The sequence below is a fragment of the Budorcas taxicolor genome, chromosome 2 (assembly GCF_023091745.1).
Source record: "Budorcas taxicolor isolate Tak-1 chromosome 2, Takin1.1, whole genome shotgun sequence".
In the NCBI taxonomy this organism is placed as follows: Eukaryota; Metazoa; Chordata; class Mammalia; order Artiodactyla; family Bovidae; genus Budorcas; species Budorcas taxicolor.
The window spans coordinates 42,444,082-42,462,289 of NC_068911.1; the positions used below are offsets into that span (position 1 = coordinate 42,444,082).

At 56.9% G+C, this 18,208-nt stretch overlaps 1 protein-coding gene across 1 annotated transcript in view; it reads right to left on the reverse strand.

The window, feature by feature from the left end:
- The window catches only part of RAB11FIP3 (RAB11 family interacting protein 3), a 59,233-nt gene that overhangs the window by 23,334 nt on the left and 17,691 nt on the right, over positions 1–18,208 (reverse strand). Inside the window, exons 2-3 of the mRNA XM_052662859.1 lie at positions 9,959–10,052; positions 4,656–4,747 (exon numbers count right to left, since the gene is read on the reverse strand). Of these exons, the coding sequence (XP_052518819.1) occupies positions 4,656–4,747; positions 9,959–10,052 (186 nt within the window). The remainder of the gene's footprint in view (positions 1–4,655; positions 4,748–9,958; positions 10,053–18,208) is intronic.

Consider the following 18,208-nt stretch of genomic DNA (forward strand, 5'->3'; position numbering starts at 1 on the left):
CCAGCCGGCAGCTCCAGCAGCCTCCTACTGGCCGGGCGTGCGGAGGTTCTGTCTGTCCACCTGAAGGTCCATCACAGCCTCAGCAGTTGTTTAACCCGCTCCCAGACAGGCTCCATTAAACCTGCTCCGCTGGCTGGCAAGGGGGCAAAGTTCAGGAAACGCTTGCTGAGCTTTTAACAAACATTTCTCAAAACAGAGAGGCTTTTGTTCTTGCTCTTCTAACCCTTCTGATAAGAGTTTGCACAAAAAGCCTATTTCCCCGTCTTCTTATAAGGCTGGGAGTGGGAGGAGGACGGAGCCAGAGAAGGCACAGCGGAGCCCACTCCTATGCTCCCGTTCTCAACACCAGTCCAGATAGGGGCCCGGCCCCTCCTGCGGCCCATCCTGCGCCCCCTCCTGCAGGCAGGGTCCTCCACCACTGCCAGCTGCTCTCTGCCTCAAGGGCTCAAATTCACACCCAGAGCCTTCTTCTCCGTCACAGAACTTCAGCGACAACCTGCACTCACCCCCCACCCCTTCTTAGAAACTCCACATCAGAAACTTTCTTCTGGGGAATTCTCTGGGGGCATTTTCACTGTCAAGGACGAAGTTTCAAATCCTGCTTGGGGAACTATTAATAAGATCCCGCAAGCCACATGGTAAGGCAAAAAACAAAAACAAAGAAACACCTTTCTCCTGGGAGCTCTGCTACAAGCTGGGGCCACAGGGGCGCTTGGGGAAACGCTGGGAGCCACGGACCCCCATCCCTGGCAGGAAAGGCCCCGGGAGGAGCCCTCGATGTTACACACAGGGCACCCCTGACCAGCACTGCTGGACCCCACCAGAAAATCAACAAAAGGCAGGGCGTCTCCAAATGTGGTACTGGATGTAATACACATCATCTTCACTCATATTCTTACAGGATTTATTAGGCTTACACGATTCAAAAGTTTAGAGAAAAAAAAAACACCCAGCTCTCTATAAGTCTCTGCTGCTGCTACTGCTGCTAAGTCGCTTCAGTCGTGTCCGACTCGGTGCGATCCCATAGACGGCAGCCCATTAGGCTCCCCCGACCCTGGGATTCTCCAGGCAAGGACACTGGAGTGGGTTGCCATTTCCTTCTCCAATGCATGAAAGTGAAAAGTGAAAGCGAAGTCGATCAGTTGTGTCTGACTCTGTGCGACCCCATGGACTGCAGCCCACCAGGCTCCTCCGTCCATGGGATTTTCCAGGCAAGAGTACTGGAGTGGGGTGCCATTGCCTTCTCCGCTACAAGTCTCTATATAGCACCTAATTCCACTCCTCTCAAAACCACATCTAAAACCTTAAAAAGCAAAAAACACATGGAGGAACCTTTAAGGCCCGAAGCTGTAGATTCAACCAAGTCTATGAAATCATGAAAGAGCAAAACTATGGAGACAGTCAGTACAAGTTCAGAGGTCTGGGTGCTGGTGGGAGGAAGGGGCTAACCTGGGGGGCAGAGAAGATTCTTAGAGCAGTAAAACTACAACTATTAACACCTACAGATCCTGCACTGCCAACATGGAGCCCGGATGGAACCCTGTGCTTCGCCGGTAACAATGTATCCATTCGGGCTCCCTTCACAAGTGGGAGATGTTCATGGCAGGGACACTGTGTGTGTGGAGGGGGCGGGGGTGGAGGGGGGTGAACTGGGAACTCCCCGTACTATCTGCTTCCTCTTCTATAAACCTAAAACTGCTAGAAAAAAAATGAAGCGTATTATTTCTTTTGAAACAATAACAAAAACTTAAAATATTCCCTCCTTGTTGAGAACAAATTATGATGTAAACACCTGAGCAGCAGTTCTGTTGCATTTTGTCAGGATCCCCCCCACCTTCTGAAGGTGACGCGCCCAAGGCGGGGCTGGCATGCCCAGAGTCAAAGCATCACCACAGAGGGAGGGCACACCTGTGGGCTGCAAGGGGCCCACCCTGCAGAGAAAAGGGGACCGGGAGCCGGACAACTCTCTAAGCCTGCTCCATCAGGCTCCAGGAGGCAGCCCCAGTGTTGACGCCTCTCACAATCTGGATCACAGAAGTCACTCTAGTTCCCTGGGGGCATCCTATTTCCATAAACCAGAGGTTCGGAGCAACAGGAATGTATTCTCCCGTAGATCTGGAGGCAGAAGTTGGAAGCGAAGTTGTCAGCAGGGCTGAATTCCTCCTGTGGCTCCTGTGGAGGCCAGGTTCCTCCAGCTCTGCCCCGTCTTCATACCGCCTTCTTCCAGTGTGCCCTCTCCCTTTCTCTTCCAAAGACCCTGGTCACCAGAGTCACGGCCCACCCTACCCAGCATAATGAGCTCTGCAAAGAACTCGTCTCCAAATACGGTCACTTTCACGGCTTCCGGTGGACTTTTGGGGGCTACGATTCAACCCATGATGCCCACGTACAAATAAAATACAAAGAATCAACAGAACACTCTTAACTGAGATACCGGAGAAGAACAGAATGTAAGACACTGATGGCAAAGCATGCTCTGGGGTGTCAACGGGCAGGAGAGGTCAGCTGCTGGCCGCCCAGGTAAGCAAGGAGACCAGGGTTCCCTGGACGCTCAAAGACAAGCAGCCTCTCCCGGCCCGAGCTGCTGTGCTGGGAGGCTCCAGGTGTGTCGGTCTTCCAGAGCCTTCCCAGACTCGCCACCCCAGGGTCCAGGGCTGAGGGTGGGCTGGACAGCTGACATGTCCGGGCCTGCACACCCTCCCTGCCTGACCACGCCGCCCCTCACAGCAAGCACTCATGCCCACGGGCACCTGGTCCCCACGCAGCAGGGCTGGCCCGGCACCCCCAGTCACAGCCAGAACAAAGGCACCACTCGCTACTGAATGGGGACGCACGGTGGACGGTTCCTGTCCTCAGGGGCTCAGGCCCGGCTGGGGCTCTGGGACAGAGCTGTGAGGGGTGAACAGCTGTGGGTGACCCAGAGGCCTGGGCTGGCAGGAAGTGAACCTGTGCCATTGAGGGCCAGTTTCTCAGAGCAGGGAAACAAGACGCCAAGACTCCTTGGAGGGCAGGGGTCCTGTGGGCTGTCAGCACTCCGAGGGGCTCTCACTTGCCAAGGAGCCAACGCCCAGAGGGTCAGGGCATGGCCTCAGGCCCACCCTCTCCCCACACCCCACCCCAGGCAACAGCAGGCTGAAGGGCTGCCACAGCTGTGTTTTTTAAAAAGGAAATTCCTTGGGAATTCTCTGGTGGTCCAGTGGTTAAGACTCCAGGCTTCTGATGCAGGGGGCATGGGTTCGACCCCTGGTAGGGGAACAAAGGTTCCCACGTGCCGTGTGACCAAAACAGAAAAAAACTGCAGATGGAGCCACTGGGGGCCTCCCAGCCTCTGCCCCCACCGCCCCGGTGATGAAGCTGTCTGGGTCTCCTCCGTGGCTCCGCTCACACACCTTCTCCCCACGGTGCACGTGTGCTCAGTTGCTCACTCGTGTCCGACTCTGTGACCCCGTGGACTATAGCCAGTCAGGCTCTCCCGCCCATGGGACTCTCCAGGCAAGAACACTGGAGGGGGTTGTCATTTCCTTCTCCAGGGGATCTTTCCGACCCAGGAGTCAAACCCGAGTCTCTACTAATTCAGTTCAGTTCAGTTCAGTCACTCAGTCGTGTCCGACTCTTTGCGACCCCATGAATCACAGCACGCCAGGCCTCCCTGTCCATCACCAACTCCCAGAGTTCACCCAAACTCACGTCCATCGAGTCGGTCATGCCATCCAGCCATCTCATCCTCTGTCGTCCCCTTCTCCTCCTGCCCCCAATCCCTCCCAGCATCAGAGTCTTTTCCAGTGAGTCAGCTCTTCGCATGAGGTGGCCTAAGTACTGGAGCTTCAGCTTTAGCATCATTCCTTCCAAAGAAATCCCAGGGCTGATCTCCTTCAGAATGGACCGGTTGCATCTCCTTGCAGTCCAAGGGACTCTCAAGAGTCTTCTCCAACACCACAGTTCAAAAGCATCAAATCTTCGGCACTCAGCCTTCTTCACAGTCCAACTCTCACATCCATACATGACCACAGGAAAAACCATAGCCTTGACTAGACGGACTTTAGTCGGCAAAGTAATGTCTCTGCTTTTGAATATGCTATCTAGGTTGGTCATAACTTTTCTTCCAAGGAGTAAGCGTCTTTTAATTTCATGGCCGCAATCACGCATCTGCAGTGATTCTGGAGCCCAAAAAATAAGTCTGACACTGTTTCCACTGTTTCTCCATCTATTTCCCATGAAGTGATGGGACCGGATGCCAGATACAGCGAATCCTGCATTGGCAGGTAGATTCTTTCCCACTGAGCCCTCTTGGGGGCAGGGGCTGAAGGCAGCAAGGGGTAAGTCAAGCATCCTCAGGCCCATTTTCTGGGTCTAGGGACATTTTTGATAAAACAAGGCCCTCACCACACATCCCAGTGGCCTGGCAGAAGGGCCCAGCAATGACACAGGAGAGCCTGCCCCTGCTGACCCCAGGCCCCAGAGGCCCTCCTGCCATCAGCCTCGGGTGCAAAGCACGGAGAGCAGACCCCTGCCGACCACCAGGCAGTCACAGTGCCCCCTGCCTGCCCTGCACGGCGCTCCCCAGGGACCAGCGAGTGACGCAGGGTTTAGGGTGCACGAGGAGGGGGCGTGTGTCCATCAGACTCCCTCTCGGCTCTCCCAGGAAAACCACTTGCCTCAAAGGTCACGAAGTCATCGAACTCCTCAGGGCAGGCAGGCAGCTCCTCGTCAGGGGCGGGTGTGACACCGCACAGCGGGCTGTCAGGATCTGCGGGAGAGAGGAGACGGTTCAGCGGCAGCCCCAGGCCCCTCCACGGTGTCACAGGGACGGGCACACATGGCGGGCACAGGAGAGAGGAGACGGTTCAGCGGCAGCCCCAGGCCCCTCCACGGTGTCACAGGGACGGGCACACATGGCGGGCACAGGAGAGAGGAGACGGTTCAGCGGCGGCCCCAGGCACCCCCGCGGTGTCACAAGGAAGGGCACACGGGGCGGGCACGGGAGAGAGGAGATGGCTCAGCGACGGCCCCAGGCCCCTCCACGGTGTCACAGGGACGGGCACACAGGGCGGGCACGGGTGGGGCCAGCATGGCCGTGGGAGGTGTGGGCGGGTGGCTATAGGCAGTGCGGCCCCTGGAGCCTCGGCTTCGTGCCAGCTCTGGGGGGCCCAAATGGCAAGAGGGTCCTTCCTCACAGAGTTGCTGTGCTGTAAGAAGAAGGCGGAGGACACAGAGCTCTGCGGCGCTCTCCAGCTCGAGAAGGAACAGGTGCCAGGCTCCTTTTTCGTTAGTTCATTTATTTACTTATTTATTTTAGCTGCACCATGTGGCTTTGGGAGCTCAGGTCCCCAATCAGGGAGCGAACCTGGGCCCCCTACCCGCGGGACCACCAGGGAAGTCCCGGATGCCGTATTTTCAAGAACCTATCCGGCGAGGGTCGGGTCGGGAGATAACGTCTGTCCAGCATGCCAGATTCACACGGCTTTCATTTCCCCCCTTTTTTTACTTGATCGTCTACAACATGTTTTATTTTATAATGAGTCTCAAGAAAACTCCATCACATCACGCTGGGTTACACTGATGTCAGCAGAGACCCCACTTCTCAGACAGGACCCCACAGCAGCAACCCTCCTGAAGGAAATGCCCTGCCCCCCACCCCCAGCCTCTGAGGAGCCCGAGCCCGTTCCAAGGAGCGGGCATGATGCCCTTGTTTCTGCAGCCGCCTTGCAGAGACACCCCGACATCACGACAAACATCCACCTGGTCTTCTTCCCTGTCCTGGCACAGAGCCCCGAGAACCTGGGATTTCCTGAGTGGAGGGTGAGAGGAGCTTCTTTTGTGCATAACAAGCCCCTTCAACCTCACCTGGGTTCACACTAGTCAGGTGACTCTCAGAGGACGGGGGCTGGTTGCCAGGGGACCCTACACCCCACCCCTGACCTCTGACCTCCTGGGACAAGGAGGGAGTGGAGACACAGGTAGTCTCCCAAGGTCAGGGGTTAACCAGTCCCACCCATGGAATGGAGCCTCCACTCACACCCCGGATGGAGGGGGTCAGGGAGTTTGGGCTGGGAGCACCCGCAGGAGTCAGGAGGGTGGCACGGTCCAGACGCCCCCACGTCAGGCCCTGCCCCGTGGACCCGGCGCCCCGCTGCTCACAAATCAACAGGGACTGGGCAGCAAAGCGCCTGCCAGGGTTCTGGCCGTTCTAGCAAGCATCAGGCCCAGGATGGCTGTAGGGACTCGGGCCTGCGGTCAGGCCAGGGGGAAGGCGGGGCCACTGGCACCCGCAGGGGCCTGTGCTCACTCTGGGTGGTGGCTATTGGAGAGCTGCTCCTGAGGAAAACCCACATGCAGGGCGTCCAAGCTGTGAGCACAACACAGGTGCCAGCAGTAACTGTCTACACATGCCAGGCCCATGCTGAGTGTACCACATCAGCCGGATGCCCCAAGGCCGACTGCACCAGCCAGCCCCCAACGTGCACGCGCAAGGACGCTGGGACGTCAGCTCCAGCCTTCCGGGTCAGGGATGCTCTTCTCCAGCATCTGGACCTAAGTCATCAGCCCCCAGCCAGGCTCTGAGGTCCGCAGCCTGGGGTCGCAGGACCACCTGGGGAGGGGCCCTTGGCACAGAGCAGCGGCAGGACCACGGTGCTGCCCTGCTTCTGCAGAGCCCTCAGGCCGAGCGGAACAGTCACGCTCCCCTCGGTGGCCTGGCAAAGCCGAGCGTCTACAGGTCCAGTCACTGAGGCATCCCCGCCAACTCAAGGCCCAGCGCCCGCAGGGCTCCCGTCAGAAGAACCGAGGCATGCCCGCTGCTGCTGCTTGTGGCGTCTTCCCAAGAGAGTCACCAGCTGCGGCGGCACCTCGGAGCGTGGCAGGCTGGACCCAGGCCCCACGCTGGCCGGCCTCCAGCCCCGGGGCCCCGTGTGGAGGCCTGGTCTCCAGAGCAGGTGACCAGCGGCAGAACCACGGCGAGAGGGTTTCCATGGACCGGGGAGGGAGAGGACGGCTTCCCAGCGCAAAGCTGGCAAAGGCTAGGCTGACACTGCCTGTCTTCCCACTTTCAAACGTTAAGTCTTGCTTGCACTTTCGAAAACCAAACAGAGGACCTAAAGCTTTCAGAACAGGGCCAGTCATGAAGCCGCAGTGGGCGTGGACTCAGATCCCAGAGACAGGCGCTGACCCCGAGATGGAGGGGATATGAACGCAGTGGAGCTTCTACAAGCTGGATGGGAACTCAGTATGGTTCTTTATCAGTTTTCTCTGTAGAACTAAGACAAGTCTCCATCAGAGCCCGGCGGGGGGACGAGCTGGAGCAGTGGCCCATTTGGAACACCCTCCTCAATCTCGTTCTATTCCTGAAACGAGGCCTATGGCGAGGACAGCAAACTCCTGTGCTTTTCTGCAAAACTGGGTCAGTACGCAGAGTCAGCGCTCCGTGCCGCACACAGGCCACACGTCTGACAGACGCGCCCACAGCCGCGGCGGTCCCGGCAAGCGTGCCGGCAGGACGGCCTGAGGTGAACTCTGGCTGGACGCAGGCTGGGCGAGCACGCTCCCCGTCTCCCTGTGAGTTAACAATTTCAAAAGTGTCTCTGACCTGCTTTTATTCTATTTTTATTTTCACTCTCCATTCCCAACAAAAGCTAAATGATGATGTCAGATTACCAAAGAAACAAGGGAAAGCAGGGGGAGTTCCTTGGCAGCCCAATGGATTCTCCACAGTTCTACTGCTGGGACCCAAGTTCAACCCCTGGTCGGGGAACTGAGATCCCACAAGCCCCTCAGCCAAACAAAGGAAGAGCAGGGCCCACAGCCTGACCCGCCCAGCAGGTCCCCACAGGCAGGGAAGGCGTCCCCACCAGCACGTCCCCTGGAGGTCTGGCCCCGGCCCGCTCTGGGAGCTGAGGCGCTGGCGGCTCCCACACCTCCTGAACAGCCGGGACCACTCTGGCCGCTCCAGCCCAGTCATGGGTCTTCCAGGAGCACATTCAGACTCCTGAGTCCAGGGTGGGGGCCTCCCAGGTCACGAGCCCCCAGGAATTCCTACAGCAGAACTTGCTCCCTTCCTTGTCACCCGTGGGCCATCAAAGCAGAGCAGCAGAATTGTGGACAGGGCTCAGAGAGAGCCACACAGAAGGCCCGGCACTGTCGCTTGCTGGCCACTGTTCCGGGCTCCTCCCTGCCCACGCAGCGGAAGCCCCAGCTGGAAGGCGTGGAGATGCCAAGCTCCTCCCAGGCCCTTTGCCCCTTGGCCCAGGGAACCACAACGCATCACCCCTCTCGGTAAATCACAGGACGCGTCCCGCCCACAGGCGGGGCCAGTGCCCGGTAGTCAGTGGCTGCTCCTCAGTCACCCACAGTGGGCCCGAGGAGTGGACTGACCTGCCACCCGAGGCTGGGAGATGAACGGGCCACAGGCTGAGAATGGCCAGCGGGTGCTCAGCACGGCCGTGCCCCTCGAGTCTCCCGAGCTCCGGGATGTCTACCCCGTACCCACAGGGCAGCATGGCGCTGGTCTCCAGTCGCCTGAGTGCCTAGCTCTTTGATCACTGTGACTGCACACACAGTGGCCCCGCAGGCTGAGCCCCTCCAGAAGCACGCTTCCCGTTGGTTTTCCTGGTGTCCCGGGCTTGACCGCATGCTCCCACCGCCTTCCCACCCCCAGACCCTCAGACAGAGCTGCAAAAGCTTCTCCCGTGACCCACCAGTCCTGGGGCCGACTCCCGTCACCTTCAACTTACAGCCAATAAAAAGCTGCTGGAGACAAACACCAACAGGACCACCGCCCTCTAGGACACGTGACCTCCCCACTGATCCCAGGACCCCAGGGACCAAGCCCAACTGGCAGCTGCAGCCCTGTACACGGAGACCCCCTGACCCCGCGTGGAGGGCTCCAACGAGGGGTACGCATGAATCTGGGCACAAAGCACAGGTCTCAGAGCCCTGACAACGCATCCACACACAGACTTGGACCTGACGTCACTAGGAGGTTCATTTATCAGGACCCCACACTGCAGAGACTGTTGTCCATCACATGGGGGCACTGGAGACAGACTGCTGCCATCGCCTGGGGGGCACTGGGGACAGCCTGCTGCCATCGCCTGGGGGGGCACTGGAGACAGACTGCTGCCATCGCCTGGGGGGGGCACTGGGGACAGACTGCTGCCATCGCCTGGGGGTGGCACTGGGGACAGACTGCTGCCATCGCCTGGGGGTGGACAGGTAAAGCACACAGCCACACAAGCGAGTGCGGCTCACACTGAGGACCCTGACACGCAGCAGCACCCATGGGACGCAAGCGTTACAGGTGGTGAACCCAACGCTGCAGCACAGCTGACGGTGTGTTTATGAGAAGCCCACAGCGGCCAGGCTGACGTGTGCTGATGGAGACCAGCTGAGGAGGCGAGGCGGGAGGGCAGGGGCTCGGCAGGCTGGCAGAGAGCTGTCCGGGGGCGGGGAAAGGTCTGGGCAGGGGTCTACACCCCCTGCACGGGGATGTCACCATTCTCAGCAGGGCTCACTGAAGATCTGGGCACTTCACTAAAGAAGAGTTTGAACCCGAAAGGAGACTGCAAACCACCACCAAACTCTGGATGATGAGACACACAGGACACAGTGACTGGGGGAGTGCATGCTGGTGAACCGACCTAAACCCATCCCACTGAGACAAAGCGGTGGACGGGGGACAGGTGGACACGCGATGCTGCCTGCAGACTGCGGACAGCAAATACAGGGGTCGGGGGGTGTTCACTGTGGGTCTTGCAGTGTTTTTGTATGTTTGAAGGTTTCCATAAAGAGTTCTGGGGGCAGCAGACCCATGTCCAACATCACGGATGAGTAGCTGAGCCATGGAACCCTGCAGGGCAGGGCATGAGGGGCAAAGATGGGAGGGGGCCTGAAGCTCAGCAGGGGAGCTGGGGCTGGGGGTCGCTCAGCAGCGGGGAGGGAACGAGGAAGTGTGTGGGCAACTCACCTCCATTCCTGATCGCCTCAATCCCCCGGTAAAAGTCTTCGAAGCTGATCACACCGAGCCCACTGGGATCCAAGTACCTCGTGAGGTCCGTCACCTGCAATGGCCAAGTGAGCAGGTTACCCGAGCTGTCACTCTGCATGTGGCCGTCCCCACGTTCAGAGGAGCAGCCAGCTTACGAGGGGCAGCGCTGAGGAGTCGGGCCGTCCGGTCCTCTGACAGGACTGCCAGCCACAGCTCCAGCCAGGGCATGGGCCTCCTCCAGGCAGGCACCGCCAACAGCACCCAAGACCACGACCCGCCGACCAAGACCCTGCGCGCAGGCCGCCGCCGCGCTTCCTGGGTGCACTGCCATCCCGGCATGACTGTAGCGGATCACACAGCAGAGGCCAGCGCCACCACAGGCCTCCCAGCAGACACCTCGGTAAAGGGACCCCAGCAAGCAGATGGCGGACATCAGAAATGACAAAGAAGCCGGACGATGCTCACGTGACACTCCAGAGAATGGAAGTCTCCTAAAAGAAGGTTTGTTTCGAAGTATAAATTGGATTTCATCAAAATTTAATACTTTTGCTTTTTAAAACACACCATTAGACAACACTGCCAATCAACTATCTTCCAAGAAAAATTCATTAGAAAGACACTGGGACTTTCCTGGTGCTCCAGTGGGTTGAGAATCTAACTTTTAATTCAGGGAACACAAGTTTGATCCCTGGTCCGGCAACTAAGATCCCACATGCATCAGGGCAACTAAGCCGGAGGGCTGCTGCTAGACAGACATCCACAGGCCACAGCGAGGACCCAGAGCAGCCGAAATAAACAAGACAAAACTACTTAGGAAAAGTTCCCTAGAATTAAAAAATAGCTTTTAACTACATAATTGTTTTTTCCTTGAGATTTTACTTCATTGTATTATTATTTTTATCGAAGTTGAGTTACCATGTTTCAGGTGCCTATCGAGAGAATATACTGGGTGCCTACAAGTATCAACTCCCAACCCTAAAGGACCTCACCTAAGACTTACTCTGGTATATTTCTTAGACTTTAAAGGAAAAGGGAAGAAACCCTTTGCATATGCAAAAAACGAGTGATTTATACTTTGACCACCTGATGTGAAGAGCCGACTCACTGGAAAAGAGTCCTGATTCTGGGAAAGATTGAAGGCGGGAGGAGAAGGGGATGACAGAGGACGAGATGGCTGGATGGCATCACCAACTCAGTGGACATGAGTTTGAACAAACTCCAGGAGATGGTGAAGGACAGGGAAGACAGGCATGCTGCAGTCCATGGGGTCACAAAGAGCTGGACACAACTTAGTGTCTGAACTGCTGCTGCTAAGTCACTTCAGTCGTGTCCGACTCTGTGCGATCCCATAGATGGCAGCCCACCAGGCTCCCCCGTCCCTGGGATTCTCCAGGCAAGAACACAGGAGTGGGTTGCCATTTCCTTCTCCAATGCATGTAAGTAAAAAGTGAAAGTGAAGTTGCTCAGTTGTGTCCGACTCTGTGCGATCCCATGGACTGCAGCCTACCAGGCTCCTCCGTCCGTGGACTTTCCAGGCAAGAGTACTGGAGTGGGGTGCCACTGCCTTCTCCGAGTGTCTGAACAACTATGATCAAAGCCACACATGCCAATACTACAGGGGGTGTGACCAGCAAAACCCAATCCAGGGACCCTGACAAACAGAGGACCTCCTGTCTTTAAGAGAAGACTCACTAGGAGACTCAGGAGACACACCGACCACGCGGGGACTTCTTGCATCTGACCTCAAATTTTAAAGAATTTTACTCTCATTTAAAAAATAATTAGAAACTTGAATATTGACTGATCCAGGACACTGAATACTGACTGAATACTTGATGATGTTAAGGAATGGTGGTTAATCTTTACAGGTAAGACAATGGTATTTCAGTAATTTTCCCAAGTGCACTGCTTTTTGATATACACTTAAAAACTGCACTATTCTGAGGCTAAGGCACATATGAGGTTACACCTGGGGTGGGGGCAGGGGCGGGGGCACCAGGGAGGCACCACACAGCTCTCTCTACTGAATGCTCCCAAATGAAAATAAGAAAGAAAAGAAGACAAGCAGGAAAGAGAGAGGAAAGATGGGGGACAAGAGGGTGGGAAGGCAGAGTTGGTCAGCCAGGGAGAGAGTGGACCTCGGACCACACGGGTGCACCTCGGGGAGGGTGCAGGCCGGGAAGGCATCCGGTGTGCTGAATCCACCCGCCCAAGCCACCACAAACACCGCTCTGAGCAGGGCAGGCGGGGGGCACTGCCACGTTTGGCCTTCTCCCCGCTGTTGACCTGCAGGGCAGGGACCACCTCGAGCCAACTGACCTGCAGCCCAGGATCCCCTGCTGTCCCTCCACCATAGGGCCCACGTGTCCCTGAAACGGTGGCTTGGAAGTCCACTCAGCAGGTGACTTCCTGAAACCACAGAGTCTGAGTCCCCACTCAGTACCTCACTCAGGCCTTGACGTCTGGGGAGCGCCTTGCTGGGGGCCTGAAATCCACTCCTGCCAATCTGTCTTTAGGATTCCTAAGAATTTCAACAATGAAGCTACAACTGGACACAAAGTACCAAGATTTTCCTTAGGAAATATTAACCAGTGCTTTTAAAACAAATTGTTAATTAGTTACCATGTTAGAATAAGCTCCTGTTGAGTTGAAGCAGGCATTTTCTGAAGTCCACTTTATTTTTCTGCAAAATCTGGAGGATAAATCAACATCCATGGGGCTGATGATTTGGGGGATGGTTCCAATTCTCCAAGGCCAAAGTACTCCATTTGGAGGTTTCAAGGGAAAAAACAAAAACAGGCCTGGAAATTAAGAACCTGCCCTTTCTGCACAGAAGAGACAGAAAACCAAGCCCAGCGACACACAGCCCGTCCAAGCCAGCCAGCACCTCCCCAGGCAGACGGCATGGGAAGCCATAGAAGCAGCCACAAGAGAACCCTGCTTCGCAACCAGCTGTAGGCAGACAGACTGGCTCCCACAAGGTTCTTCTAACATGAGAAATTTACTGGCAAATCACACTGCTTCTGCTACAGCTGTGCAGACATGAGTCCGTGCTAAGTCCCTTCAGTCATGTCCAACTCTGTGCGACCCCGTGGACTGTAGCCCACCAAGCCCCACTGTCCATGGGATTCTCCAAGAATACTGGAGTGCTGTGCCTGTGAATTGCTGTGCCTGCCTCCAAGAGATCTTCCCCACTCAGGGATTGGACCCGAGTCACTCAAGTCTCCTGAATTGGCAGGTGGGCTCTTTACCACATGCCGCCTGGGAAGCCCTGTGCAGATAGAATCTCAGGAGAGGATACTAGGTCATCTTCCCCACTCACTGCTCCCTCCAGCCACAGAAGCACCGGGAAGCTCCACCCTCTCTCCTGCCCCTCTGGTTACTGCTGTCCCTGACTGACAGAATAGCCGTCTTACCAGAAGCAGCTCAACCTAAACTAACACTGACAACACTCCAGCCTGCAAAAGCAGAATCCTTCCAAGTACACATGGAACATATTTATCAAGACATAAACAAGTTTCAGTCGATTCAGGTCTCAAGACCGTTAGGGGATGTAAATCCCACTGCAACGAGGTCCATGTGTGTCTGAATGGCTAGACCATAAGGTGGCTGCACACGCACACCAAGTGTTTGCAGGGTGTGGAGGAATGCCACTGCGGCTGGAAGATTTCACAGCCAGTCTGGAAAACTCTGGAGATTCCTCAGGTCAGCCCAACTCCTACACACCATCCAGCCATTTCACTTCCAGGTATGCTCAAGAGAAATGAGAACAGATGTACATGAAGGGTTACAGACGCCTGATGGGTGACGGCCCATGGAGACAGTCCAGACGTCCATCCACTGAGAATGACTGTAACGTCCACCCACTGAGAATGACCGTCTCTCCAGGGGCATCTCCGGAGCAGCTGCGTGCACACAGAGGCTCTCCCCACTGCCCAGAATGCCTCTGGGCCGCCCAAGTTGCGCCATCCCTGCACCGGGAGGCCACCTGCCTCTGCAGCTGGAGGGGTGACCCTAGATCACCTCTTATGAACCAACTAACCACCCCCGCTTTAAGGGGGAGGGCTTAGAAAATTCTGGAAGGGAAGCATGGTGCCGGTCTCAGGTAGAAAGGTCATTCCTCATGCCCTCGAGAGGCGTCTTCGCATAGACGCGGACGCTGCAGTGTCGCCAGTCGTGGCCGCTGTGGACGTGAGGTGGCCACTCAGCGCCCAGCTGAAATCATCCACCGGCAGCTCCTCCCGACACACTCCAGGATGGGGCCTCAGAAGCTGCTGCCCCTGCATCTGTCATCACCGAGGCTCTGAGAGCTCGCTGTCTGCCCAGCTCAAGACCAAGAAGATCTTCCTGGTGTAGGAGGCGGGGGTCAGGGAGGCCGGGCTCCGGGGCAGGGGTGCCTCCAGCCGCTTCATGGGACGCAGCCGTCCTGACCACATTATATCTGTTAACAGCTTTACAGACATACAATTCACCAACTTAAAGGGTACAATTCAGTGGTTTCTAGTATATCCATAGAGCTGTTTCTGTGTAATTTTAAAGACAATAAAATATTAAAATGCATGTGAGAATACTTGGGAAAACAGTCGAGCTTTATGCAAACGTGCTGACAAGATATAACCATTTACAGGAGTAGCAGAGGATACGTCTGCTCCTCTCATGCACCCCGTTAATCAGGGTGAAGAGGGGGCGCCGCTGGAAACAAAGGCCTCCCACTCAACCCTGCGTGTCAGCCCCCAGGAGCGGTGCTATGGGCCCCCCAAGAGGCTACCAAAGGGTCCCCCACTTGGCTCTCCTCTGACCAGGGATGACCAGGCCCTGCTCCCGGCCATGTGACGGCAGCATGCCCTCTGGCCTAACCGGCAGCTCTCTGCACAAAACAAGGGGAGGCGTCATTCCTTACAGGACACCTCTGGACCCCTAACCCAGGCCGAGCCTAAGGCGGGAAAGCAGCAACAGACAGTTACCAGGCGCAGGTGTGCGCAGGTACACAGCTTGGCAGTCACAGGGCTGTATGGTGGGCAGGACAGACCTGCCTCCCGCCCGCCCGCCTACCCTGCTCTGTCCAGAAGCCCCTGTCTCTGTTCTTCTCCTCCCGATAGTTTATTCTGGGGGTCACTGCCTTCATGTGAAACTAATGCACTCCTGGGGGCACCTCCTGGGCTGTCAGGTTTGCAGGCTGCATTTCGGCCTCCTGTGGTTAAAAAATGGGAATTCCACACCCGCCGGCCCCACCCCAAGTCTAGCCAGGCCCTCTGCAGCATTCACATCCCGGACAATGTCGATATTTCTCGGTGGTCAGAGGCGTTTAAACAGCCCCACTGCCTTCCGTACCTAATCTCCTCCCCACTTGGCAATCTCCTGGGTCCCCTGCCTCCAGCGTCTGCACACCTACTGCTACGTCAGATCCCCAGCACCCCCCAGCACCCCCCAGCACCTTGGGTCTCCTCGGGTCCCCTCGCCTGCGCCCTCCGTCTCAGCACCCCTCACCTCAGGGCAGCGCGAGCAGGGTGTGTGGTGTGCCCGGAGCTCCCGCCCCGCACCCTCAGAAGCCTGCCTGCCCTAATGCTTTGGAGGCTGTTTTCACCTCCTGCTGTCTGCTGACAGGATGCACCGTGCTGGCTAGGGACACTTTCCACTCACAGGAAGAGCCTGCCACCTGGAGGCAGTCCGTGTGCCCAGCCTGGCTCCTCAGGTCCAACAACACCGGTCAGTCCCGCGGACCCTTCCCTCTCCCCTCACCTTTCATCTCCTAGTCTCTTTGCCTTTTAAAGAACCTTCTGCCATGTATTCTTGACTTGATCTTCGCTTCTGACTTATTAAAAAAATGCTTTTATTCCATTTTTAACTTCGGAGGGTGTGTTCCAGTTCTCTGAATGCGATATCTTATTTAATCTGACAATATAACTCGTGTCATTTCCGAAGTTTTCTTCTGCTCTTTGCACTGACCCTATTCCCTTCAGGCGCCTTCTGCTTTTCTGTTCTTGGTCTCTGAGTCCCTGACCACCCGTTTATACATAAAAATGGTCACTAAAGAGCCGACAAGCCAGAGTGGCTCACTGGGGGGGCCTGACCACAGGTGCCCCGGGCAAAGACCTGGCTCCAGGACCAGACGCTGTGGGGACAGGGTCCTGAGAGGGCTTGGGAATGCAATGCGACAGGCCAGTGCGTTCCCTGTCACAGGCAGCTGGCCGCAAGAAGGAAGCTGCTGAGTGGTGAGGGCCACGTGGCTGGACCTGAGGGTGGCCGCTGGGACCCAAGGCCACTGACTGCCAACTACCTGCCAACTGCCGGGGATCTCAGCCCCACAGCCACCAGGAACTGGACTGTGCCCACCATGTGAACGAGCAAGGTGGAGGACGCTGAGTCCCAGGGCATGGCTGGGCAGAGCCCAGGCGGAGGCCACGGGGCCTGCGGGGTCAAGCCAGCTCACAGAGCGCCTTGGGGCGTTCAGGGATGGCCAGGGTGAGTGAGGGGCCCGTGCCAGGAAGGAGGCAAGCACCCAGGAGAGTTCTGAGCACGGTGGCAATGGCATTTGCTGGGACAGTGCCGTCTGGCCGCCTGCAGGCTCTGGCTGTGGAAGGTGGTGTCGAGGCTGTGCCCCCACAGTCCCAGCAGAGCCACAGGTGAGCCGGAGACCTGGCGGGACGCTGGATGCGTCCTGACCACAGAGCCAGTCAGGTGCAGGGTGGACCAGACGTCAGGTGAGAGAGAGAGGTTCTGGCCCGAGTCACTGGACGGTGGGGACTGTTACTGAGCTGGGGACACCGCGGTGGCATGAGTCTGAGGCGTCCGTCTGACATCCTGTCACGCGCGCAGGCCTAGGAGGCAACCAGGCTAGAGCTGAAGGGGGCTCGTCAGCAAGTGCAGCCTGGAAGGAAGAGGATGGGGAGCAGCCCTGGCCTCCAACCCAGGTGAGGACCCGCGGGAGCAGAAGCCGCGCGGCACTCCAGGCTGCGCAGGGCGGCTCAGGTAACACAGGATCACCGAGCCGCAGAACCGGAACCAGCGCAGCGGGACAGATTCTGTGGCTGCGCCCACACTGACCTGGGAACCGCGGCTTCCCAGAGCCGTCACTTTCCACAGGCATTTCCTGCTCCCACTCCTCCACCTTCAGGAGGGCAGCGACAGGATGCTCTCACAAGTCTCCAGCTGTGACAGAACCCACACAACAGGAGGGCTCCCAGGTGGCTCAGTGGTAAAGAACCTGCCTGCCAGTGCAGGAGACTTAAGAGACATGGGTTCGCTCTCTGGGTCAGGAAGATCCAGGAGGAGGGCATGGCAACCCGCTCCAGTATTCTTGCTTGGAGAACCCCATGGACAAAGGAGCCTGGCAGGTTACAGTCCGTAGGGTCACAAAGGGTCGGACACGACTAAAGCGACTTAACATGCATGCATGTCTGCACATCTGTAGCAGAAACAATACGATTTGCTAGTAAATTTCTCCTCTCCCCACACTGCACCCTGCCCCTGCCACACACTGGGGGTTTCTACCTGAGCCCCCGACTCCTCCAGGAGAACACGTTCCTGGAGAGGTTTCCAGGTGCACTCGTCCTGTGGACCAGGCTGCCCATCCACCATGGAGCCTGTACCCAGCCCAGGATGTTGCACCGCTGGGAGGAAGTGGACAAGTGTCGAGAAGCCAGGCTCCGCTCTGGGGCCCTCGGGTCTCCTGGCAGAACTGTTTCCCTGCAAGAAACCCAGCACAGGGGCCGACGGTCGTGGGGACTCAGGCCTCTGGGCCAGCACCTGACGGGGACAAGGCCTCCAGCACGCACTCCCCAGCCCCAGACCAGCCCAGGAACAGCCATGCCCACGGAGGCTGCGGTTGGGTTTCAGTAGTTCTGTTCTGTTTTGAGATTTGTTTAAACCTAAAAGTGACGCCTAGACTGTGACATGACCAAAGAGAAGTCTTGAGAGGACTGAAAAACTCCAGGAGCTCTAAACTGCTGGCCATTAAGTCTTGGAGCTGAAAAAAGCTAACTGTAGAACTGGCCTAATGGCCATGGTTATCACAGTTGTTTTTTTTTAATTATCAAGAGATCATTCGACTGAGTCAGCACAAAATGAAATTCTTCAGGCTCTCATTCTGCCCGCTATCATCCCGTTTACCTCTGTCTTCATCTTTGGCACTTTGCTCTTTAAACGCAGATTGCTAAACCAAAACAAAGACAGTATTTATCCCTTAAAGATACAGACTGCTGGGTCCATCTGAAACAAGTTAAGAAGGGC